Consider the following 27,079-nt stretch of genomic DNA (forward strand, 5'->3'; position numbering starts at 1 on the left):
TTTGAGTTAAGGCACAAACAAGATTCTGGCATGAATGCAGAGATGGCTTCTAAGTACCTAAAAATGAAAATGGAATCATTTACAAACTGCCTCTCATTAGTACCACTTTCTTTATGGATAGAAAATCAGAAAACTCAGGAATAAATAGTTTACTGGATTCCAAACATCTTTGGCAAAGTTCATCCTGATATATAAGTGGAAAGAATGTAGGAATAAAAGCAAACAAACAACAGATGAACAGGGTGATTCATTTAAGAGGACTCAAAGCTATCCCCAAAGATCTGGACACAATCAGAATAGTCAAACAGATTCCTGGGTAAGTTAAGGTTGCACAGTTTGTTCTTGTGGCTTTCAGCAAACCTCTGTCCTTCATACTGATCACTTTAATATTAATATTCAGTTAATGAAATCAAAGGCATAAAAGTAAAATCTGTTCACACAAAGCTAGGAGCTCTAATAAAAAGGAATTCAGAATGAATATTTGAAAAAGGTCTTGGGACGCCTGGGTGGCTCAGCTGGTTAGGCGGCTGCCTTCGGCTCAGGTCATGATCCAGTGTCCTGGGATCGAGTCCCACATCGGGCTCCTTGCTCGGCAGGGAGCCTGCTTCTCCCTCTGCCTCTGCCTGCCACTCTGCCTGTGCTCGCTCGCTCTCTCTCCCTCTCTCTCTCTGACAAATAAATAAATAAAATCTTAAAAAAAAAAAGAAAAAGTTCTTTAAATAACAGGCAAGAATAAAGGGCTGATAGTAATAAGATGTAAATGCAAATTTTACTTAAAAATATTTCGTTCATGTTTAAAAGTTGTATAATTACTGGGAGAATTTTAAAAATTCATATAAATTGAATACAATTGACTGAAATTCAAAGGGAACATGCCCTCTGATCATGTTGTCAAAAGAAAGAAAACAAATAGTGCCCTAGAAAAGGCAACTGAAGTACTGTTTTCAATTCTGAGCAAAATATTTTGAGCACTATCCATCAAGGAGGACTAGTCCAAAGATTGAGACTGGAAAGGTGGGGTCCAGAAACTATGAACAAATAAACCAGAGCAATGAGCAGGAAAAATCAGTCAGGGCCTGGTTGTCCTGCCACCCTTTATATACCCCATGTCTCCTCTACTCAGTGGGCTCTGTAACTGATCTGGCTCTGAGTGATGGAACACACAGTCAATAAACTACTGGCCTTACCCTTTGGTTCTAAGGCTGCAATTCCTGTGGCATGAGTTTTCTTCATTTGTTTATTCCCAATCCTCATGCTCAGATTTAAACTCTTCTTTTCTCTCCTATCACCCCCCTTTTAACATTCCTCACATCTTAATAACTCAAGAGCTTCTCTCTTTTACAATCCTTATCTTATCACGAAACACGATTCTTTTGTTAAAAATATGTTCAAATCATATTCTCTAGGTTAATTTTTTTTTTAAGATCACTCTAAGCTACCGTGAAGTTAATAACTTCCTTTAATTATTTCCCCATGCTAATTTGTGCTAAATGTACTAATTTGTATTGTGGTTCCAGAAGATGAGGGAAAAGAGGGTAGGGATAGCTTATTATTTTGTGTCTTACAAACGTATTTAATGATGGATACAATCTTCTCCCAGGGCCCCTCAAATATATTGCACAGCAGATATTCCGCAGAAAGTACTTTGAGAAATGCTGCTCTACAGAATTCTGTAAGGTAATTTGCTTCTTTCTCTTTCAATTTCTTTCCCCTAGAATCTAGGTTCTTCCCTAGATTCTGGGTTAACTGCTTTCAACTTTGACATACCTTCTCCACATACATCTCCAGCGTGTTTTCCTTCACCAGCCCTTTAGCTCATTGTCTACCATTGTTTCTTCTTTGTTTAGTTTCAGGTATTCCTAACACTCTCAGAATTTCACTTGTACCTTTATACCAATGATTCCTGAATGTCCACTTCTTCCTCAGGGGCAGCATAGTGATGTGGTTCAGCATATGGATTCTGAAGAAGTGCAAATCTCAAGTCTACTCAGTAGCGGTAAGACCTTGGGTTTTAGTAGTATTTGTTCAACCGGTTTTGAAAATTAAATTAGGTTTCAGGTAAAAAATGGATCAAATACTTATTATTAGCCATTATTTTTCTTTCTATTCTGACCGTTTAGGATGTCATCCTTGTTGAGCCCTGCAGACTCCACTGGCACCTCAAACTTAAAGTATTTAAGACTTACTTTCAACTCCAAATCACTGAACTCTACAAATCAACATTTCTTGATTTTTCTATTGTAAATAATGGTATGCCCACTTCACTACGCAATCACTACAGCTCAAAACTCAGTTCTTGACTTTTACCTCACTCAAGATTGTTAGTTTCTGCAAAATTTTCTTTACCGCCTCATCCCAATCTCATTCCTTTTTGTGACTAGCATTGGCCCCTTGTTTCAGGTGGAATTATGCAGCAACTAGACTGTGGCACTTACCTAACTCATTTACTTATGATTCTTTCCTCAATCTAAGGCATCTGAATGCAACTGTCATTGTCTTCTCTAAAATTATTCTGTAATACTTTTGTGTCCTTTAAACTGATATTTAAGGGAAGATTTGTCCTCTCTTCAATCAAAACTTGATATTTTATTTTAGACTATTCTGTAATGTAAAATCTACTTGGGTTCTCTAGTCATATTAGGTTTCCTCTTTCATATTCCCATTTGGAGGCACTTGTGGCATTATGTGTAATATTTCAGTGTTTTATGCAATTATTTATTCTTCCCATAGACCACGAGCACTCTGAATATAGAAACAATGTCTTATTCATATCCATATCCTCTTTTTTCCCCTTAAATTTCAGTGTAGTTAACACAGAGTGATATATTAGTTTCTGGTGTACAATACAGTGATTCAACAACTCCATATATTAGTTAGTGCTCATCAAGATAACTGTACTTTTAATTTTTTTTTAAAGATTTTATTTATTTATTTGTCTCATGAGAGAGACAGAGCACAAGCAAGGGAAGCGGCAGGCAGAGGGAGGCAGGCTCCCTGCTGAGGAAGTACCCTGATGATTCAGGATTCGATCCCAGGACCCTGGGATCATGACCTGAGCTGAAGGCAGAGGCTTAACTGACTGAGCTACCTAGGCGTCCCAAGACAAGTGTACTTCTATGCCTCATCACCTACTTCCCCTTTTATTTTTAAATATTTTTTTATTTATTTAAGAGAGAGAGCAAGAACGAGCCAGGGCAGGGGCCAATGGAGGGGCAGAGAGAGAATCCTCATGCCAGCTCTCCACTGTGTGTGGAGCCTGCTTCCAGACTTGATCTCATGACCTGAGCCAAAATCAAGAGTCAAATGCCTGACCAGCGGAGCAACTCAGGCACCCCACCTATTTCCTCCTAAGTCACTTTCCACCATGTTTGGGAAATACCTGACACAATATTTGTGAATTTATCTATATACATTTCATGAATTGGCTCATATATAACCCCTTTCTCTTTCAATGGCCATTTCCCCCTCAAGTATTGGTTTTCTTTTCAGAACTCCTACAATTTTGTATCAAGCCATCATGCCATAATCTGAGCACTTTCCTATCAGATTGTAAGTTCTTGTAAACATGATTTATTCATAATACTTTCAAATTAAGCAATTTTCAAGTAGCTCCTGAATGAAACAGCATATTTTATTAGAAAAGTCAATATATTCAACATTACTTATTCCTATATAATTGAGTTGCTTTCTAGAAGGGATTATTATCTGTTTAGGACCCATTTAGCATGAAAGCAAAAACAACCAATTTACAATGTTAAAAATAAAAGTCTTCATGGGTGTTCTCTGTTCATACTCTTAAATCCTCTATTTCACAATTCTACTGAGAATAACTTTTTTTTAAACCCCAAACCATCTTTAAGCCCTTCAATAAACTGATACTAAGTCTAAAACCCATTTTCTGGCCCACAGGCCCTGTAGGATCTGAATCAATCCTGTGTCTTCCTCTCTAACCTCACCTGGTTCTATTTTGTTTCCTGCCGCACTCAGTGCATAACATACCACAGGACACAGAGTAACCAGTTAATGAATAATTCCTAAAAAATAATAAAACAAATTAATTACTAGAGTTGATTAGGAAAAAATTCTAAAAAATCATATATTCATTTGCACCACGTCTGATACTCAATTTACTCCTTCCAGTTTTTTCCTCATATTTAAATGTTCATTACAGCATATCAGAGTGCCCTTTTAAAATCACTTTTGGAAAACTCAGCTTTTCTCCTCTGGCCCATTTTTTCCATCTGTAAAAGTGAAGGAATCCTTCTCAGCTCATGGCTACCTCGTAAGGAGGTAATGCTGCAAACATTAACAAGCTCGCATTCGGAGTGCTCAAGACTTCCTCAGATAAAAGACGTTACCAAGTATAAAGTATTATTACCATTTCTGATAGGATTACATTCTGATTGGGAAAGTAGAAATGGGAGTCCCTGGAGGAAGAAGCACACTAATGGTTTAAGTGAGATGCTGAAGCCTCTAGATAAACTAATTTAAGTCAAAGCTCCAGAGTTAAAAAGAAAGTAATTTTAACTGGATTAAATAATGCCACCCATCGCGCAAGAACACTCTGCCATTTACATAAAACATAATTTTAAAGTGGATTTTCTGGAAGTCTATGCAATATGCAATTACCTCAGTTTATAAGCGGGGTCTGGAATCAAAGATCGAAATATACTGAGAGCGAATGAGGAATCACTCACGAGAATGATTCCATCATACTTGATCATACATTTTTCCCAAGATAAACTCACATACTACAAAAACTTATATAAATGATGTATTTAATGTATAATTAGTAAAAACTTAAAAATAAGTATTTGAGAATGTCACAAGTTCTCTTTTCCACTCAGTAAGGTCAGCGACCTATTTTTTCGCCTTTGGGCCTCAGCTTTTCACCCAATGCCTAGCATATAGCACTGGAGCTCAATAAGTTTTTTTTTTTTTTTAATAAATCATATAGTTCACAATCATTAATACTATATAACAACATAGAGCAAGTCAGTTTGGGTACTAATGCATCAAAGGAAGAGTCAGAAACCCAACAGAGGAAACTAAGGTGAGTAATATTCTTTTCTATGAATCCCAATTTTTTTTTAAGATTTTATTTATTTATTTGACAGAGAGAGATCACAAGTAGGCGCAGAGAGGCAGGTAGAGAGAGAGAGGAAGAAGCAGGCTCCCCACTGAGCAGAGAGCCCGATGAGGGACTTGATCCCAGGTCCCTGAGATCATGACATGAGCCAAAGGCAGAGGCTTAAGGCACCGAGTCACCCAGGTGCCCCACGAATCCCAACTTTTAATTGCGGGAAGCATCTTGAACAGCATTTACTTATTTTAAGCATTCCTCCATACCTAAGAGATCATGATACAGATCAGAATGATCTGCTACAGTCCAGGGACCTCTCCTGGGCAGCATGTGACAGAAATGTCTGTGTGGATAAGCAGTAAATGTAACAAGCTAATTTCAGACGAGTAAGTGGGATTCCATGCTAACAGCATAGGCCCTCTGAAGAAGAAGTAGTACAGAACCTTTGTACCTACCTTGTGGGTTTCCAAAGAGGGCAATGGCTCAAGTTCAAAGATACAACAAAGTCCTCTAAGGATAACCAAACTATGCTACAATTATTAAGCCAGCTCCTGGAGAACTGAGAAACGGACAGAAATCCAGGTGATACAGTTTCTTGAAAACACCTTTGCCTCTTCTACAGGGTTCACTGAACTTTTGGATGTTACCCTTTATTCTTATCCATTTTCAAATAATGTCAAATATGTCTAATTTGTAACCTTATTGAGGCCCATCTTTAAAATCCACTTCATTGTATTATTTCTATCTTAAATCTTCACTGATTTTCAGTTTTGAAGATTTCTTTCTCCTCATATAGAATCTGGAAATATATATACATTTTATGTAGATATAGATATAGATTTTATATATCAAACACTGTCATAGTTACTTGTGAATTTGCATTACCTCACCTATTTGATGATAAGTTTTTAAGGATATTGAACTTATGTTTGTACTTAACCTTCAGTTGGTCATTTAATCAATAGTACTAAGTATCTACTATGGATTGAGCAATGTGATACATAATGGGATATGAACATGGACAAGAAATATGTAGTTCCTAGAAACATGGGACTTGGGGGATATATCACTTGTCACTCATATAGAAGGCATTTAATAAATATTTATAGATGGTATAGAAGAAAACTTTTCTTCTGTCGTAGGTGGAATTTTAAAATATAGCATCTGTTACAATTACAATTAAAATATAACCTAACTGGACACATATCCTACATAATTAACTTAATAAGTCATCACTTGAATCCATGGTAATAATGGTTAAAAAGAAATAAAATAGATAATTAAAACCACAGTTAACCTACTATTTTCGTATGGAAAGAAAATTACTATGAAGGTAAAGTATCACCTGTAGGTGATTTGTAAAATTCACAGAGTCAAAACCTTGTGGTAGGAAGCAAACTGCTTTCTGGAATAGTATATTCCCTCTGACTCTGTGGATTCAAATCAGATTTGATTAGAAATAAGTTTAATCAAGAAATTCAACCCTTGGGGCACCTGGGTGGCTCAGTCATTAAGCGTCTGACTTCGGCTCAGGTCATAATCCCAGGATCCTGGGATCGAGCCCGGCATCGGGCTCTCTGATTGGTGGGAAGCCTGCTACTCCCTCTCCCACTCCCTCTGCTTGTGTTCCCTCTCTTGCTGTGTCTCTCTCTGTCAAATAGATAAATAAAATCTTAAAAAAAAAAAAGAGATTCAACCCTCAAAAATTTATCACCAAACATTTTGCTAGGGGTTTCCTCTATCATAGTTATTTGTTATAAATGTAGTTAATGACTGTATTCAGTGACTATTTGCTACACTAGAAAGAAAACATCTTAAGAACAAGACAAGAATCTCTTCCATCTTATTCATTTTTCCATGAAGACTCCTTTGCATGCTATTTATATTAATTTTATACAAGATTCAACTGTTGTGAAAATTTTGTAATTTTTGGAGTAAACAAAAAAAATCTTGTTGAGTAAATAAAATATTCACACCTCAAATGTGGCCAAGTTTTTCATTAATTAAATTTGTTTGTTTCCTCTTTGTACATGTAGTCAGCACCTTAAGAAAGCGATTGCAAATTTTTCAGTAAGGAAGGGCAGAAAAATGAGATGATTATATGATAGGTGCCTGGATTACAAATAAAATGCTGTTTTGAAGTCATTTTCATTTGCTTGCTTCAGAAATAGTCTTGAGAATCACATTATATATATTGCTCCGTATTAGAAGAAACAGAGTACTACAGATTTCCATAAGCCAGTTAGAAAATGAATATCATATGCAAAGCCTGAAGATATATTTCAAACTTTTAGCATTAGAAGATGACTAGAAATTATTAACTACCTTGACAAAGAACTTGGACTCCCTGATACTCTCCTAAATAGACTCACAGTATATCTGTTCCATTTTACTGTACATAGTCTTTACCAAATTTCACAAGATGCTATTTAATATCAAGCTGAAGAAAGCTGACACGACCAGTCTTTTCTTGCCAAATATTGGAAAATTTAATTAAATAGACATTTGACTTCAAGAAGGCAATGTTGAAAACTAAATAAACTTTATCCTTTTAACCTTATTGACTGGCCAGAGTAACATGAAAACATCAATACCTCATCTGCAATGAGAACTCATATTGGATGAACTTTGTCTCTGTCAGGGATGTGATTACTAATGGAGGTGGTGGAGCCGGACTTAAAATCAAATTACTCTGGTGTGACAGCTTAATCTCAGACTTAACATAATCTTTATTCTACCACTTTGAAATTTCTTGGTGATTTAATAATACTGAATTTAAGGCTCGAGCATCATAAGCTTTAGGTATGCCAGACAGAATTCAAGGGTGCTAAATTTTTTGTTTGTCTAAAACACACAATAAAAAAATAGAATAAATTTCGGTTGGACAAAAGTTATCTACTTGCTTTGTAGCTTTAGAAGCGTGAACATGACAGCTTAAAGTTTCATCTGGTTACTTTACGTAGGAAACTTAAATAAATGGTGTTTAATAGTGAGTGAAAGCGCGATAATAGAATGGCATAAAACAGAAGGATACACTTTCTATTATTAACAATTATTGCTTTTCTTTTCACAGAAGTGGAGATCCTACAAAGCCAGGAAGAAAACAACAACAAAAACCGTCCTTAACTTTAAGTAATTCAGATCATGGATTTCGGCATTTTCCCCTGAGTTCTAAATTCCACACAGGGAAGCTTTATGAACAATGAAATTATACGATAGTTTATGGACATGAAGGGATTGCTATGAAGCAATAATATTTTTTAAGATAAAAATTCACATTTTTTTCCATGACTAGTCAAGAACACACCAGAACTACCTACTGCATATTTACTGAAGGAATAGAATCACTGGATTCTTCAAAGTATAAAAATTCAACAAAGTATAATAATTATAATATGAGACTGGACTGGAGAAAGTCTCTTTAAAATTTAAAGACATATTGACATGATCAGTGAGAGAGTCAGAAAGAAAGACTGAATGACTCATGGACAGGTGGAAGGTATATAAAACTCCAACAACCAGTAGTGTGATTGTATAGCTGTTCATATGGAATTTGAAAAATAGAGAGGAATGAAAGAAAGTACAGAAAGGAGGGAAAGAAATTAGTGCCAAAAAGAAATAAGAAAGAAAAATGAGAGAATGCAATTTGATTATTAGGTAGAAGATAATTTCACGCAAGTCAGAGGAAGTGTTTAGTAAAGGAGGAGCGATAAATGGTCACAATTACTGCAGAGATATTAAGATGACTTCTGTGAAAATCAAGCTTGACTCAAAAGGAAGTTTCAGATGATTTTTTTGAAAAAAATATTACCAGTAAAATCATGGAGGAAAAAGATTGTGAAGAGGTGATCATTAAAGTAGATCATTAAGGTAAAAAATAGAAACAAAATTTCCAGCTTTGCGGCCAGCACAGAAATTAGTGTAACAGTCCCTCCTTTTTGGAGTAGTTCGATATTACTTTTTTTCTCCTCTAATAGGTAATTTCATTAAGTTAGCTGCACTGCCTGTGACAGATGTCATTCAAGACATTCCCACAGTTTACTTAATGAATATTTTCCCAATCAACTGACTGTACAGATACATAAAACACATCCCTCAAACATCAGCAAAGGCTAAAAACAGTCAATGGTATTGGGTCAGTCACTTTGCTGGAGAATGAAAGGTCACAGTCTCTATCCCTCTCAGATTTTCTCCGGAGCTTGCACCATTAACTCTGCTCAGCAGAAAAGTTCTCTTGTGTCAAGTTGCAAGTGCCTCACTGCTGTTGAAGATAAAGCAGATGATTCTAGCAGATCAAGCAAGATAATCTTACCAGTAAAGACAAAGATTTCAACATCATTCACCTTCTGACATAATGAAGAAAAAAAAAAAAAATCCACCAGTAGGGGAATGACTGAATACATTTGTCACTACATCAAACCATGAACTACTTTAAAGCCCTTAAAAAGAATTAAATAAAATTATGCCTGCTGACTTACGGGAAACTTCGTAAGACATTGTATAGTGTAGACATATAGTGAGAAAAGCAAGATGTGTATAATATGATCCTGTTTTTGTAAATACACATATAGAGACATATTTAAATCAATATTCATGTAAAAGTCTCCAAAGGACATCTGAGTACACAGAGGACTGTGAAGAATGCACACTACACACACATACCCCCCTCTACACATGTATATATACATACATACACACAAGTATGTGTGTGTCTGTGTGTGTGTGTGTATATATGTATATACATATACATACATATATTTTTTCATTTATTTATTTTATCCACATAAAATCATATGTGTGCATGTATACACACTTGAAGCAATACCTAAGAGAATGGTCATGGCAATGTTAGTTGAATTTATCTCCAGTGGTAGAAACTCAAGTATTTACTTTCATCTTCATTTTATTATTAGCTTACTTATTATCTATGTAACCAGGAAAAAAAAGACATTTTATTGTACAGGAAAAAGGCAAGTGGCTGGGTTTCAATTTAATTTATAGTCTGAAATCAGCCATGGATGGCCCATATACTCCTAGATATTATATGAGCATTCTGTGATCACTGATACTTGATAATCAGTTATACTTGATCATTAAGAAACAGAAAACAGACATTTCTCCAAATACAACATACAGATGGCCAACAGACACAGGAAAAGATGTCCAACATCATTTATCATCAGGAAAATACAAACCAAAACCAGAATGAAATATTACCTCACATCTATTACAGTGACTAAAATCAACAACACAAGAAACAACAAGTGTTGGCAAGGATGTGGAGAAAAAGAACACTCATGCACTATCAATGAGAATGAAAACTGGTGCAGCCACCAAAGAAAACCATAGGGAGGTTCCTCAAAAAATTAAAAATCAAGCTACCCTACAAGCCAATGATCACACTACTGGGTATTTATCCAAAGAATTAAAAAAAAAAAAAAAAAAAAAAACACTAATTCAAAGGGATACATACATCCCTATGTTGATAGCAGCATTATTTGCAAGAGCCAAGATACGGAAGCAGCTCAAGTGTTCATTGATTGATGAATGAATAAAGAAAAAGTGATATATCAAAAAAAAAAAAGAAATTTTGTCATTTACAATGAAATTGATGGAGCTAGAAAGTATTAGGCTAAGTGAAACAAGCCGGTCAGAGAAAGACAAATACCATCTGATTTCACTCATATGTGGAATTTAAGAAACAAAACAAAGGAACAAAGTGAAAAGAGAGAGAAATCAAGAAACAGACTCTTAACTATAGAGAAAAAACAGATGTTATGCGGGGGGGACAGGGATGGGTGAAATAGAAAATGGGGATTAAGGAGAGCACCTGTTGTGATGAGCACCAGGAATCGCTGAATCACTATATTATACACCTGAATCTAATAAAACACTGTACGTTAAAAAATAAGTAGTTTCACGTGTGTTCTGTATGGAATTAAACTTTTTAAAAATAAACATCTGTACTTAATTAAGAAAAACCTGAAAAATGTCCTCCCCTGAGATGTCCAAGCCCTAATCCTCGGAATCTGTTAATATTTTACCTTTCATGGCAAAAAACAAAACAAAACAAAACAAAAAACAAACCAAAAAAACCCCAGTAACAAAAACAAAACACACACACACACACACACACACACACACACACACACACACCACAAAATGGAAAACAACACTTTTTTCCTCCAACTGTGATTAATTTAAATATTTTGAGATGAGATGATCCCGAATCAGCCTGGTGGACCCAATCTAATCCCAAGGGTCCTTATGAAAAGGAGGCAAGAGGGTGGACGACAGAGATATGAGGACAGAAGCAGAGGTGGGATGCTGTGCTTTGAGGTCGGAAGAGGCCACACGCCATTGAATGCCAGTGGCTTTTGAAGATGGAACGGACAAAGCAACAGATTCTCCCCTGACATCTTCAAAAGGGAAGAAGCCCTGTCAGGACCCTGATTTTAGACAACTGGCCTCGGTACCTGTAAGAGAACACACTTGTACGGTTTCAAGCCACCATGTTTATGGGAATTCAGTACAGTAGCAGTAGAAAACTAATATAAAAGCTCAACTATTAACAGCGACAGAATATTATAAGTAATACTCAATTCCAAACAATTACAGAATAAGCGATACGGAACATTCCACTCACCCACTGCAGTTTCTCTCCCTCCTTTTAACACTAGGTTCCTCACAATGATTCCTACCTCTTAATGAAAAATCCTTTAAAGTCAAGTGAACTTCACGCCTGATTCTACTTTTGAGACATCAGGATAAAGGGCAGTAAAATACTTTAAAAGAGAGCTAGTTAGTCCTGTCAATTCTCAGACAGGAAGTTATTTTTAATGCCTTCTTTAGTATAATGAGAAGAAGAAGAACATAGGAATCAAAGGGAAATCCTTGTTTTCAAATTCCCACTCTACCACTTCCGGTCCACCTTGGACAAACTAAGCTACTTAATTTATATTCCTAGGTTCCCTATTTTTAAAATGGGAATTGTATCATGTAAATAAATTGCTATGCAAATAAAATAATACTTTACACAAAGTATTTAGTGAAGTATTGGCACTTGGTACTTGCTTAGTGGACAATATCTACTGTCAGGAAAAAGCTCTTCTTTTTTTCTAGCAATTTTTCTTTCATTTTTGATTATGACAAAGAGGAAGAAAATCAAGTTGAGGAGTTACTGTCTATTTTTATTAAACACCTCAAGATTTTCTTTTTCAATCAGTTGTTTGCTGGGCCGTCGGCTTCGAAGTCACTCCTGTTTCCACTCCAATCAGAGAATGAGCTGCTAAATGTTTAATGATTAATTTGAATCAAAGAGTTACCTAGCAACTGCCACTAATATAAAATTAGATCAGAGTCTTTGTAAAAGTCTATAATCTACTAAAAGAATTCAAACATAGATGAATTTGAGTCTATGCCAGAATTTTAACTCTTAAAAACACATCCAGATAGAATATCTCAAAAGCTTAAATGGGGAATATACAGTATGTTTTATATCTTGGTATTCAGTTTTATGTTATAGTGTTTTCAACAATAAGCTAAATACTCTATCCATTAAAATAGAGGACATTAAAAGAAGACATTAAAGTAATAGCAAACTTATTAAGAACTAATTATGTGCTAGAAATTATTTTAATTCTGTTGTGTATATCATTCCAGTCAAAGTAATCTTCTTACATTGAAGAAATAAATCATATTTCAAAAGCAGTAGATTAATTTGGAAATTTCTAGTAAATAATTAGACTCTTCATCCCTAATATCCGACACGGAATTAAAAATAGGTCCTGACCTTCCACTATGTAGGTAAAATAAGATGGCAACCATGGTCTCCCTATGTTGTTGTTGTTGTTTTTCTTCTTCTTTTTCACTTATTTTTTGAGAGACAGAGAGACAGAGATAGGGGCAGAGATAGCGAGAGAGAGCAGGAGCAGAGAGCCCTGGCAGAGATCCACCCTCGGACCCCAGGATTATGACCTGAGCCAAAGGCAGACACATAACCCATTGAGCCACCCATGTGCTCTTCTACCTTGGTTCTTATCAACTCTGGATCTTCAACAATTTTGGAACCTATGATAAATGGAGTTTTTAGTGAACAGCTCCTACTGGTGTTCAAGATACTGCCTGGGGATAAAAATAAGGTATTTCAACATTTTAGAAAATATCATCTGATTCTCACAAGAAGCAGCAGCTGGTAAGATTCAATCAAGTAATATAACTCATCATAAACTCTTGAATTTTGTATTAGAATCAGTGCTAATCAAAAACTGAGGGGCAAGTATTAATAAATGACTAAGGACTGCTGAGCCCTAAAGAAAGTGAATAGCATATGTTTCTTGCTTTACTCTTATCACTCATTCCTAAAAAGAGTAATACACACCATTTGTTGCAGGGCAGACGGTCATAATTGATGATACCCGACCTTGGTATTTGAACCCATTTAATAAGAGCATTAGAAAGTGCATGATAAAGTAGGAATGAAGAATTCTTAGAGGTTTGCCTGTTAATATCCCCAATAATATTCCTTTACTCAGCAGGCTTTTGTTTTTGTTTTTATTTCTGTTTTGGGTGGGGTTTTTTTGTTGTTGGTTTGGGTTTTTTTTTTTTTTTTTTTTAATTACACTTGATTAGTTCTCTCTTGGCAAGTACTAGATCAGGAAAGGACCAAAATACTGCCATAAAAAGTTTCTATTAGACTCTGATACACATAAGCAGCCAGTTATCAGTTTTCTTGGCACTTGAACAATCAGAATGAATCCAAAAGAAAAAAAATAGAAGCTTTGTTGTAGGAATGAATGCATTTTTGTTTCCAACAAATTTGAATATGAACTTCCTTCTGAGCATTTCCTCTTATCTTGATGAACTTAACATCAGTGAGTTCTCTAAGAGGTCAGGAGAATAGGAAGGGAAACAAGTCAAGGAAAATCATAGTAAAGGAAATTTTATGTTAGGCTTTTTGGGAGAGATTAATTTTTCTCTCTAGAATCCCATTAGTTGTGTGTATGTGTGTGTCTTTTAACTACAGTTTTTGGCATCTATGAAATTTCAATGTTATCGAGCACTGAACTTATTTCAAGCTGTTCTCAAAACCGAGACAAGAAAAGATTTGTCACAGAAATTTGGATGTCTATTTGAAGGATTCCAAAAAGCAAAATTGTTAGCGTGTGGTGATTTACTATATAGTGAACATAAAAGCAAATTGCATAGACCACTTTCTCTAAAAATGTTCACTTATGGAATTTCTTGAGGCGATTTTGAAATAAATTTATGAAAAAGGACTTATAGCTTGAAATTTAGCACTATGCACAAAAAGACTGATCTCTCATATATGGAGAAAGCTGGGTTTTTTGATATCTCCATATGCCATCATTAATTGTGTTAATTATGGGCCATACTGAAGGCAAAGACCAAATAATCAAACTGTCCCCTTATGACCATTTTGAATTCTAAAATTTTTCTGAAAGAATTTGAATTAAAATGAGGCACTGGGTTAGAATGCCAAATTTCAGTTAAAGAGGGTATATTTAGATCTTTTATATTTTTGAGTGTATGTTTTAATCACTCCTTACATCTCTAAGCTATAAAAAGACTACTCTGAAATTAAAAAAAAAAAAGAGAGAGAGTAGCATGATAAGAGAATTTGATTGACAATTACGAGTCAGTAAGTTCTAACTACGTAATTATTGACTATTTTACTTATTCTGAGTCTTAATTTGTTCACCTATTAAAAAATTAAAGATGGATTTAGGTTGCTTTAAATTTAAATTCCACCATTATTTCCTAGAAACAGTGTGTGAAGACTCATATAATAGAGGCTTAACCAATATTTGTTGAATGGAATAGAACGTGGTCAGGGTCCACCTGGAGACATTTGAGTAATTGATACCTCTTTACCTCTTGCTGCCTATGAGAAGAAATAGGACTGGAAATAAACTAATTGGTAGTAAAAAAGCTAACACCAGTGAGAAAAGCATGAAAATAAAAGATACAATGCCCAACCTCCATGGCAAGCTTGGTGTGATTCATGCAATTTCCAGTACCAGCAGTGAAATCCAAAGGAGTGAAGAACCTGAAATTCAGGTGACAAAAGAACTCACAGAAACCAGTGGGCTGAGTGTGGACTCAGGAAAAAGTTGTCTGACGTGGCTTAGTCATCACATTGGGATTAAAAAGAGTAACCCCACAAGAAAGAATTGGTTTAAGAGCTAAGTCACATAGCAGATGCCCTTGTATCTACGAAGGACTCACATTTCAGATGTAATCTGAAATGAAAGATGGAGAACTGAGATAGAAGTCTTGTAAAATTGCACCAGTAGTCAAAAGAACTAGAGAAAGTTCTTAACTCTAGGATGTCAGGGGTCTCCCCAAATCCTGGGATAAGTTACCAGCATTACATAATTCCAAGCCCCAGTGGATAATGGCACTGAAAACAGGTGAGAGGCAATATGTAGATTCAGTCAAACAGCAATGATATACAGAGCATTTCCAATGTGGTCATCACTGTACTAGGTTTTTAGCATACATTTCTTTTTAATTTTCACAGAAAGTCTGTGAGTTGATTATCATCCTTATTTTCTATATGAAGAGACTCATTCACAGAGTAGTATACAACTTCATGAGAACTTAGCTAGTAATTGGCAAAGTCGGAATGTCAATTCCCAGGCTCTCACTCTTAACCACTCCTACATTCTCCAATGCTTGAGAGAACTAGGAGACATGAGTACAGGGAAAATGTGGTCAGAACTGACAAAGAGCATAGGAAATACGTCTTTGCCATAGAAGATGTACGCAGGAACAGCCACTTCTTTCTCCGTATCACGTACTATTCTATTCCGCATTGATTTCTGTTCTAATTGAAGTTGAAAAGCAATTAGCATAGAGAGAAAATACATTTATAAAATATATTAATAAAAACTAAATGGTACTGAGTCTCCTTCTAGGTTTTGATTCTAACTTGATGTGATTACTTGAAGGATAATAAATGATGAGGAGATTATGGGTTCTTAGAAGGTAAGAGCTAGTCATATTTATATTATTGGGGGTATCTGAACGCTGCAATATTTTAAAGACAACTAGATTTTCACTAAATGTTGGTAAAAGAAAATTCAATTAATACATACAGCGCAGATTGGGAAGTCCATACATATGGAATAATTCAGGTAATATAAGTCAGTTATTGTGAGAAATTCCTGCATAAAGATACAAGAAAATTTACAGGGAAACTAAATACATTTATTCATGCTATTTATGTAGCTCATATATTCACAATCAACTCCTTATTTACCCATCATTTTTTTTTCTTTTGCTGTCTCACATAAATAGTAGGTAAGTGTAATACAGTAAAATTAATTTTACTAAATCCTAACTTGCCTTGGGATTGCCTACAGTAGGATACATTTTAAAGAGAATTGACATGACTTTAGACTATAATGACATGCTGCACTCCCTACATCTCGCCTGTCCATTACAGAAGGTTTATATGTTTATGTTTTTAAAATATGATAAGAAAAATATGATAACCTAAAACTAGAAAATTAGAAAATTACCTCACTTTCAAATGTTTTCACTAGTTTGCTTTCCATATACAGTGTATTTTATTTTTTAATTTTTAAAAAAATTTAATTTTTCTTTAGTGAATGTGCATGCACAAGCCCAGAGTTGAGGGAGGGACGGAGAGGGATTAACTTAAGCAGACTGTGTGCTGAGTGTGGAGCCCAATGTGGGGCTCAATTCCACAGCTCTGAGATCATGACCTGAGCAGGAATCAAACAGTCAGAAGCTTAAGCAACTGAGCCATCCAGGGCCCCCCTTACATGCAGCGTATTTTAAAAACAAAACATTATATTCTATGTCTTTTTAAATCTTGCATGTTTATGCTTTTCAGTTAGAGCACATTGTAAAAATTTCTTTGAATTAAGTTTAAGTGCCCAAGCTCTTTAATTTTATTATTTCAAATAAATGAATGAACATAGTTAAGTTAACCTCTCAAACTTTATTTATGTCTATAACAACACTGTACTTCCTAAACCAAATCTTTTCTTAACACTGGTAATTCAGTTAATTTGTTTAATACTCTCAATTCATCTTGTTCCCTTACAATTAGCATCTACGCATACATTTACATATTATTCATATACCAGAAGTATATACAGAGCTTATCTAAATATTTTTTTAAAGATTTTATTTATTTATTTGACAGACAGAGATCACAAGTAGGCAGAGAGGCAGGCAGAGAGAGAGGAGGAAGCAGGCTCCCTGCTGAGCAGAGAGCCCGATGCGGGGCTCGATTCCAGGACCCTGAGATCATGACCTGAGCTGAAGGCAGAGGCTTTAACCCACTGAGCCACCCAGGCACCCCCAGAGCTTATCTAAATATTGATGCCACCTGATGTTTGACTTATTTGATGCAAGTTTACCTTTATATTACTGTAGAATCATGCAGTATTTTTTAATACTACATATTTTAAAAAGAATGTCAGTTTATTCAATTTCATTTGCAAACATATTCTGATTTTTTTTTTTTTTTTTTGAGAGAGAGAGAGAGCACTAGCAGGTGGAGCAGCAGGCGGAGAAAGAGGGAGAAGCAGGCTCTCCAAGCAGTGAGCCCAATGTGGGGCTCAATCCCAGGACCCCGGGATTATGACCTGTGCTGAAGGCAGACGCTTAACCAACTAAGCCACCCAGATGCCCCTGTGTTTTGATTCTTAATAAATCTTAGAACCTTCAAAGAAATCATTGCTTCATTAACAAGGGTATTAGCAGTACTAGTCGCTGGCTTGTTTCTCTCCAAGTCACTCCCCTCATCTTGACTGTAGTCACATTAACTTTCAATCAGGTCTGAGAACAGGCTGACCTCTTCCCCACCTGGGGGTCTTCGTTGCTACTCTTCTATTTGCCTTGGAAGTTTTTTTCCCCAGACTCTTTGCCTACTGTATTCTTCATGTCTTTCACAACATCTTAGGTGAGCTGGCCCTTTCACTGTTCTCTATCATGCAATTGTGCTTATTTTCTTCTTGCATTTTATTGCAATCTTTAATGATTATATGATCTATATTATATATGATATAATGATTTTATTATATGATATAATGATTATTATATGATATAATGATTTTAATGATTATATGTTTTGGTTCATGTGATATTGCCTTATCTCCCAAGTCTGCCAGCTTTATAAGGCCCATATCTATTTTTCCCCAGCACCTAACATAGGGACTGACCCATAATAGGCACCAAAAAACTTCTTTAGGTAGAATTTGTGTTAGTATACTAGCTCTCTATCTTTTAAAAATTAAGAAATATAGTAACAATTTAGGAGTGTTTTTACATCTGTTAGCATTGATTAGATCCAAACTCTAGAACAAGAGTTGCAAAGTAAAGTATCTTCAGAAGCCATTTTAAATGATTATAGTGAACCCGGTACAATATGATAAGTCCCGGATAATATAGCTATTTGAGAAGAACAGATCCTATTTAAAGGAAGCACACCACCCCCGCCCCCCCAGTTCTAGTCTATCATTGATGAAGGAAATGTAGGCTCCAGATTTTATGTTAAATTTGTCTTTCCAGTTTTTTATTGTCTTTCTGTGCCCCTCACTGGGATAGAGGAATCACAGTCTACAGGGAGGTCACAATTTCTACCTGCCAATGGGCATGTCCATCTCCCCGTCACTCTTATGTTCTGTATTTTATGGAAACATCAGTCTGTTTGGTTTCACATTCACCATACAGTTTCTTTTTTCTTTTTTTTTTTTTAAGATTTTATTTATTTATTTGACAGACAGAGATCACAAGTAGGCAGAGAGGCAGTCACAGAGAGAGAGGAGGAAGCAGGCTCCCTGCGGAGCAGAGAGCCCGATGTGGGGCTCAATCCCAGGACCCTGGGATCATGACCTGAGCTGAAGGCAGAGGCTTTAACCCACTGAGCCACCCAGGTGCCCCCACCATACAGTTTCTTATCTTACACTGTCTCATCTGTTACAAATGATTGTCCTTCTCACTGGAGTCTATTCATTCTTTAAGACGCCGCTCAAGAGTCATTTCCTTTAGAAAACAGTCCCTGAAAATACCCATCCTCAACCCCATACTAGCCACTATGGGGTGGGTGGGCATTCTCTGTACACCGCTAATATGAAATGTTCCATTGCTTTGCTGAACTAAAAGCACTATAACTTCAGGGACCGAGCCCCATTTGATTAATTTCTTGGAGGGCAGAATCTTTTCGCATAGTTTTACATGCTAACATGTGTAGCAGTCCCTGGTATATAATAGATGTTGAGTGATGACAGATAAGTGGGATGTCTTGAAAGCAAATGGCATCATTTAGTTGAAAATAATTTCCATAAACATATGAGCAGCTAGAAAAAGGTATGAGAGAGTTTAGGATTATGACCTCCAAGAAAGTATGGTCCATCTATTCTTCTCGTTTTCTAATAACTTTTATAAATATATGATATTTTGGGCATATTATCAAACTTTATTAGGTAATCACTGATTCATTTATAAAATATTTATGGATTATCTGTCACGTATAAAGTACTGTGAAATAGAGAAAAAATGTTTGAGAGAGAAAGAAAGAAACTGCAGTGGGAGAGCAAAAGGAGAAAAGAAAGGGGCACGTGGGTGGCTCAGTCGGTTAAGCATTGGACTCTCGGTCATGGCTCAGGACCCTGAGATCCTGAGACTGACCCTCGTGTCAGACTCGACACTGAGTGTGGAACCTGCTAAAGATTCTCTCTCTACCCTGCTCTCTTTCTCTTGAAAGAAAGAAAGAAAGACGAAGAATCGGATTGCTTTTTTTTTATAAATATTATTCTAAAAGATAATTTTTTTTTCTAAAAGAGAATTTAAATAACTGATCCTGCTCTTAGAAAGGTACCAATATTTAAGGGATAATACTTGCTACATTACTTGGAGGCTCAGGGAAGAATAATAGGAAAAACTGGTTGCTGGTAGCATACTTGAGGAATAAAATTACCAAACAACTTGAAGAACTAAAATTCATATACTCTATATTTTTACCATAGATCTTCCATCTGAATTAATAAGGTCTTGTTTGTAGACTAGAATTTCTTGAGTTTAATCATTCTAGCTGTGAACAGAATACTTTGGGAGGAGCCATTTTGACTATTTTTTTTTTCTCTAACCATCTAATACATGTTTCTCAAATGTCTCCTACATGTCAGAAACTGAAAAATGTACTGAGGCAGTAGCAATCAACCTATACCTTGACATTTCTGTGCCATCTTAAAAAGTAAACCTATGGGCTAATTTTGGCATTTGCGTTTTAAAATATGTAAGTATTTTTTACATAATAAGAACCAAAGAATACATATATTAAAATATGCACTCATTTGAATATTACTAGCAAAAATATATTTAGTTATTTATAACTAAATAAACACTTGTCTGTTTTAAATGTTGAAGTGTAATGCTTATTCTTAGAGTAAAAAAAAGACAAAAACTAATAGAATATGTAATTGTTTATAAATATTAATTTTCCAGTAATACTCATTTTGCATGTTTTTCCATAGACAATCGCACGTAACTTCAGATGGCTGATGTGAATGGTGAGAAAATCTGTAAGTGGTGTAACATAAGATCGGTTAAACCACTCATTTCTAGTAGCTCTCCAAATAGCGTGCTCCCTCTCTCCATTTCTTAAGAAAATCCACCCCAAGAAAAGGTTGCTAGAAGAAGTAATATGTGGTTTGTATTTCTAAAAGGAACAAACAAAGAACTGAAGAGAAAAGCAGGATTGTGAGAAAAGACAAGCACTTTCTGAGTGTAATGTGCGTGAAATTGTATGCCTTGGAAGAAAGACAAATTGTCAGCAGGATACAAAGTAAAGATTCTTTGCTCAGAAATACTCTGCATTGGTGGTTAGTTGTTTTATTGTTTTCCTCCTGACACAAATCTTCCCTGTAAACCAGCTAAATGAGGGAAACTCTACCTGAAGATGCCACGATTTCAATCCCCAATCAGGCTAGAAGGAATTGGAAATGGGACACGAAAAAGTAAGGTAGGGAGCCAAAGTGTGGCATTGATAAACGCTGAGGTTTAACCTCTGAATATCTGGGTCATCTCCCAGGAGGAAAAAAACAACAACAACAAAACACTCAGGAGGAAAATCAAACTCAAAAGTAAATGTGAAGGCTATAAAAGTCACACTGCAGCTAAGGTGTGACAGGAACAGAGAAACGTATTGATTCATCTGTCCCAAATATGGTCACAAACAGGATATCTGTGAACACAAACAAGAAAATACAGGCAGGAGGGAGAAGCTGAGATTTAGGAAAAATTAAATGTAACTTTAGCAATTCAGAGAAGTGTGTTATTAGAAGGTAAACTTCAGACTTAGGATTCACTCAAAGAAAGTGGCCTCACAAAATTGTTTTTAATCACTATTTTTATAAACTTTCTTTCCTATGAACATCTTAAAAAAAAAAGAAAGAAAGAAAAAAGTCATACCATTTGATTCAGGTTAAGGTTCTTCTAAAACTGTCATTGTTTAACCATGTACCTATTTACTGACGCCAAAACCTCTGCAAAAAATTATTGCAAGCTTAAAAAATATATTGTAAGCTTATCTTGGATATTTTAACTCCACATTTCTGATGTGAAACAAAGAATTTTGCTGAATTTTTATGTCTATGCTAACATATTATTAATATTAATATGTTTCCCGCATATTTTATCTATATTTTGATATTCTCATTTTTCTATATTTTTCCATGGGAAAGTATCACTTTAAAAATATTACCAAGGGAACACACACACAGTCTATATAAAGAAAGAAAATATTAATAATAGTATTTTTCCCACATCTCAATATTAAGAAGAAAACATAAAGATCAAATATATCACTTACATATAATGAAGTTTGTCTTAAATTAAAAATGAATATGGGTATTACTGAACTGTATAACAAATAGAACCTAACATAATTTGTTTATTGAGGTGTTCAATTAGAAAAATTTAAAATACTAACAAGGAATCCTAAGTCTGAAGTTTACCTTCTAATAACACATTAGGGATATTTCAATAAATATATTACATACAAGGATTTCTCTTATAATATGGGTGATTTAAGTAACTTCTTAAGTTACCACTTAGCTAAGAGTCTCATTCCAAACTGTGGGCACAAGTTTTATAGCTGAACTCCTTTTTGTCATTATGCTTTCTTGGGTGATTGGGAAAATAAAAGTTTGCAGTGAACCAGATGTTTTAAGAAAGGCATAAAAACCTCTTTAAAGTTAAGTAGCAAAAGAACTAACAAAAAGAGTCCAGCTGGATGTCTGCCTGGCTCAGATGGTTACACGACTGCCTTAGGCTCAGGTTATGATCCCGGGGTCCTGGGATCGAGTCCTACATCAGGCTCCTTGCTCAGCAGGGAGCCTGTTTCTCTCTCCCTCTCCCTCTGACAAATAAATAAATAAAACCTTAAAAAAAAAAAAAAAAGATTCAGGCCCTTGACGCATTTGCTTCTACCATGTGCCATAACTACAGTGATGAAAATTTTAAGAGTTAAACAAGATTGGATAACTCATGAAAATACAGAGGAGAAAATCTCTGGGGAGAATTATCGCTGTGTCCTTAACAGGTATCAGAGACAGGCTCAAATCTTGGCTATGTCATTATCCAGCTACTCTGTATTTTACATGAAACTTTAACTTATCCTACTGAGTTTCAGTTAGAATAGTGATACTCATACCTAACAGGAAGGATTTAATGAAAATTAAATAAAATAATATATGCAAATACTTAACCCATGTGGTAAGTAAGATGTAGCAAGTGCCAATAAATGGTGGCCAATTTTAAGTAATTGATTCTTTTTTTTTTTTTTTTTTTTAACAGCATTGGAAAAGTCTGTATTTTATGCTAGGGATAAGAAAAAGAACTTAGTGTTGATCTAAATCAACTTACTACAGATCAGGGAATGTCTATAAAGTGAGATCAAGAAAAATTTAATAGTTTACCTTTGTTTAAGGACCTATGCTTTTCTGTTAAGTAACCAGACCATATTCTGAACCCAGGCTTCCTGATCTCTAGCGGTTTTTTCCCACTAAACAAATCTACCTTTCAAATAAGTCACTATACTTTACTTCATGGTTTATACTTCCTTGTGTATTTTTTTTTCTTTTAAAATCATGTTAAATTTACTAAATGAATTCCCAATTACACATTACACTTTCAACTGAAACATACTAAAGATATTCAAACAAGGGCAATTATACTAACCCATGTAACTTAAACCAGTATGTTAACAGGCAAGTGGCTGCACTTTAATATTTAATAAAATAATCAGATGAATATTTTAACATAATGGATATATATCTAAGGTGATCCATAGATTTTAAGGATTACCAGAAACCTGTATATAGAGGATACGCAGAAATAAAATAATTCGTCTCTGAAAATTTGTAAAAGAGAAAGGAAATAATGTGGTAAACCATACTCCTTTTATGCCAAAGGGTATGCACAAATTCTTATTTATATTGAAATGATTTAAGTAGACGATTTTTCAAAATAAGTTGGCCTGAGGATTTTGGAGTAGCTGTCCTCAAAGAAATTCTGAAGAAATACAGAAAATTGAAGAGACAGCTGTGAAATTCTTTAATATTTAAAAATTGTGAAAAAATCTAGCTTGACATTTTCTACTTCGGCCTTCATGTTTCAAAAATATGACTGAAAGTTTCCTCAAACTGTCTTTAAAAATGAGGTATTCCTTATGGTGGATTTTTATAAAATGCCTTTGGAAACAGCTATTCTACATAATTCACAAAGATCTTATTATATAATCTAAATAAAATTGACAAAGTTCCAAATGGCAAATATTATTACCTTAAAATATCACTAATGAATAATAACTGGCCAGTAAGAGCTTTATCTTTCCATAGAAGGATCCCTAGAGGTAACAGTGTACCAGAAGCATAACTTCAGTGGAGATTTCAATAGAACCAATACGCTTATGATTTCTGTTATAACAAGGAAAATTAGCTTCTAAGACTGCACCAGATAAACTTTCTCTAATGAATCACACAATAAATAAAACAAAAATGAAATTTTCTCTCAACTGCTTTCATTATTACTTTAAAATTTCAATTCATTTCTTGCTGGTCAAATTGCTCTCTATTATTAGATTATGCACACTTACAGTTTATGAATAATGTGCTGCTTCTTAAATAAGCAGAAATGAGGCGAGCTTCGAACTATCTCTTGGCACAGCTACACTGGCGGACCCCCAGATACTTCTCTTCAGAGATGTCAAAGGAAGTTGGAACCTGGGATTTATGGGTGATCCCCAGTGTCTTCTACTCTTGGGATGAACTGAATATGTAATGTGAGAATACAGGATTTCCTGAGTGATCTTCACTAAGTAATCCCATGAATAATAAATAGTCAGATCAAAAATATTTCTATGAAATGGTGATTCTTCCTTTGGGTAGAAAAGTCAGAAAAATGCTCCAGTTTTGATGGTTTGATTTTTCATTATTCCTGAAGAAAAAATATGTGGTTGGCATATGCCATATCTGACTGAAAAGTTGCAAAGAAAACTTCTTGAGGCTGTAAGAGGTAAATTCTGAAGAATGCTTTAGTTCATGTAATTTTTGTGTTTTCTTTTCAGTTTGTTCCTTCTGGGTGAATATATTTCTCATCCTTAAAATGTTGACAGCACTTACAGATTAGACATAACTGCTTCTGTTAAACTTAAAGTTTATCAATTTCTATGCCACTATCGTTATATAACATTAACATTATATAATGTTATATACAGCCATATATATTATATATAATATTTACATAATATAATAATATGTAAGTATATTATTCATTTTCACTTTCTATTTGCTTGGACCTAGAAGGATGCAGTATTGGCATGTCATTCATTTCAACTTTCTTCTACAAATTTTATATTCTTGCATTAAGAAAACTTTTAGAATGAGTCTTGATATACAGAAATGTATAGTCAAAATGGATGCTGCAGAATCCTGCAGGCAACGTCTAATTATTCCAGTGGTGGGCGGATATATGATCCTGAAAAATTCAAATTAGCCAGTCTTTGAAAAAAACATGTAAAAAATATGATACTTCTTATGCTTTCATAGAGAAGACTTTGTCAATGCATGCAAAATAATGCTTAGTATCTTTTCACAAGAACAGAACAGGAGTATACATACTGTAAGGGACACATTCGTACTGCACTTCCAGGTATTTATAGGTTCCTGGACACGGGTCTGGAAAAACATCAGGACCTGCCACCACGGCACACTGCGTTCTGTTATTGCACCTGAAGCCAAGAGAAAAGAAATAATAAATTCATGGGAAGTTAACTCATTACTAACACCAGTGCTAATTTTATTTTGGTTCTTGTTACAAAGATTTTTACATAAGGTTTTGGTCAATTTAGAATTTTAGACCTTTGAAGGAAATATCTGTGGTACACTTAAAAAACTAGAAATAAAAATCAGTTCATCCAGTTGACTCCTACTAACAAATTTAGCATTTCAGGGAAAATGGTACGATTTTGAGTTAGAAGTTAAATCCTGTTTAAACAACACTAACTGGTCCGTAGAATACTGCCAATGTGAACACAGGTAAGGACTCTGGTAGGAATCACAAACTGCTGTTATTTTTAAAAAATTGAGAAAATAGGACTACAGAATTTTATTAGAAATTGTAAAATAAATTCACCAATTATCATGACATCCATTTTAACGGCAGTGAAAATACGATGTGGAAAAGCTTTTAGCCAAACTTTTAAAAAAAATCAATAAAAATTTAATATTTGAATATTAAAATATATGTAAATTTTAATATATATGAATATATTACTAACACTGTAAGTAAAACTATTTTTTAAGAATTGATGCTCATGTTCCTTTGTTCAGATAAATAATTACACTAACCTCACAGATTGCTGTTCACCAATGCCAATCTCCTATAATTTAAAATAATTTTAAATCTCCAAAGAGAATAATCAAAAACCACTGCTGAAGTAGAAATATAAACTATGCATTTTTTGTGGCAATTGGGTTAAACAAATCTGGGCTGTGCAGACTTAATCACGGGTAAATATACATATAATGAAACGGATTCTTATTTTGAAAAAGACACCCAAGTTCAGAATGGGTTTGCTAGGGTCAATTTTACTCAGAAATTGTCTAGATTTGATCATTTATTGATAGGTAGATATTTCTATAGAAAAAATAATGGTTTTTTCCAACTATAATATTGCCACTAATTGTATAGGATGAGACATTCTAGTTATCCTTTTAATGTGTTTGTTTATTCATCTCAGAAATACAGTCCCTCGTGGCTGGTATTTGCCATTATACCTTCTTGAAGAAATGCTTCACTCTCTGATATGACCATATACTTCTGCATCCTTCTTTGATACTGGCAGGATAAGGAGCATTGAGGGCAGACTTTAGCTTGATTTACTGTGAAAATGCTTTGTATTTACTGGAGGCTACCATTTGTTGGCCTTAATGAAGATTTTATTTAGTCCCTAAATTAAAATTGATTCATTAGTGAATGTTGTAAGCTGAAGAATATATTCTGTGCAATCAGTGGAAGATTAAGAAAAGTCAATATTCCATACTTATTAGGCAATTTAGCATAACAGTTAATGTTGAGGATCAACATGTCCCCAAAGTTCTTTTGTGTGGATTTAATGTCTGAGGGTGATTGTCAGACAGCCGTGTAATAACATCAGCGTCTATGTGGCCGTTCTCACGCATATGCTGCAAGGAGGCCTTGCATGTTAGTATATTCAGACTTTCAAAAAATAGCAGCACTTCCCTTTTACAAAGAAAACTTTTTCAAGGTGATGTCTCAAAATAAGATACATGTTTCTTTGCAGTTAAGGCATACGATTTTCACATCATGCCTTGGAAAAAAAAAAAACCTCATAAATCAATCTCAGGTATTTATAAAATGAGAAGATATAAAAACCTAGAGTTATTTCTTCCTCATCTTTTCTTCATCAAAGAA

General features: G+C 34.8%; 1 protein-coding gene across 1 annotated transcript in view; it reads right to left on the reverse strand.

Annotated features, from left to right (window-relative positions):
* ADGRL3 (adhesion G protein-coupled receptor L3) overlaps nt 1-27,079 on the reverse strand; it is a 792,227-nt gene that overhangs the window by 301,401 nt on the left and 463,747 nt on the right. Inside the window, exon 6 of the mRNA XM_032849431.1 lies at nt 25,264-25,373. Coding sequence (XP_032705322.1) covers nt 25,264-25,373 — 110 coding nt within the window. The remainder of the gene's footprint in view (nt 1-25,263; nt 25,374-27,079) is intronic.

Source organism: Lontra canadensis, unplaced genomic scaffold, assembly GCF_010015895.1.
Source record: "Lontra canadensis isolate GAN:19392208 unplaced genomic scaffold, GSC_riverotter_1.0 scaffold1, whole genome shotgun sequence".
Lineage (NCBI taxonomy): Eukaryota > Metazoa > Chordata > Mammalia > Carnivora > Mustelidae > Lontra > Lontra canadensis.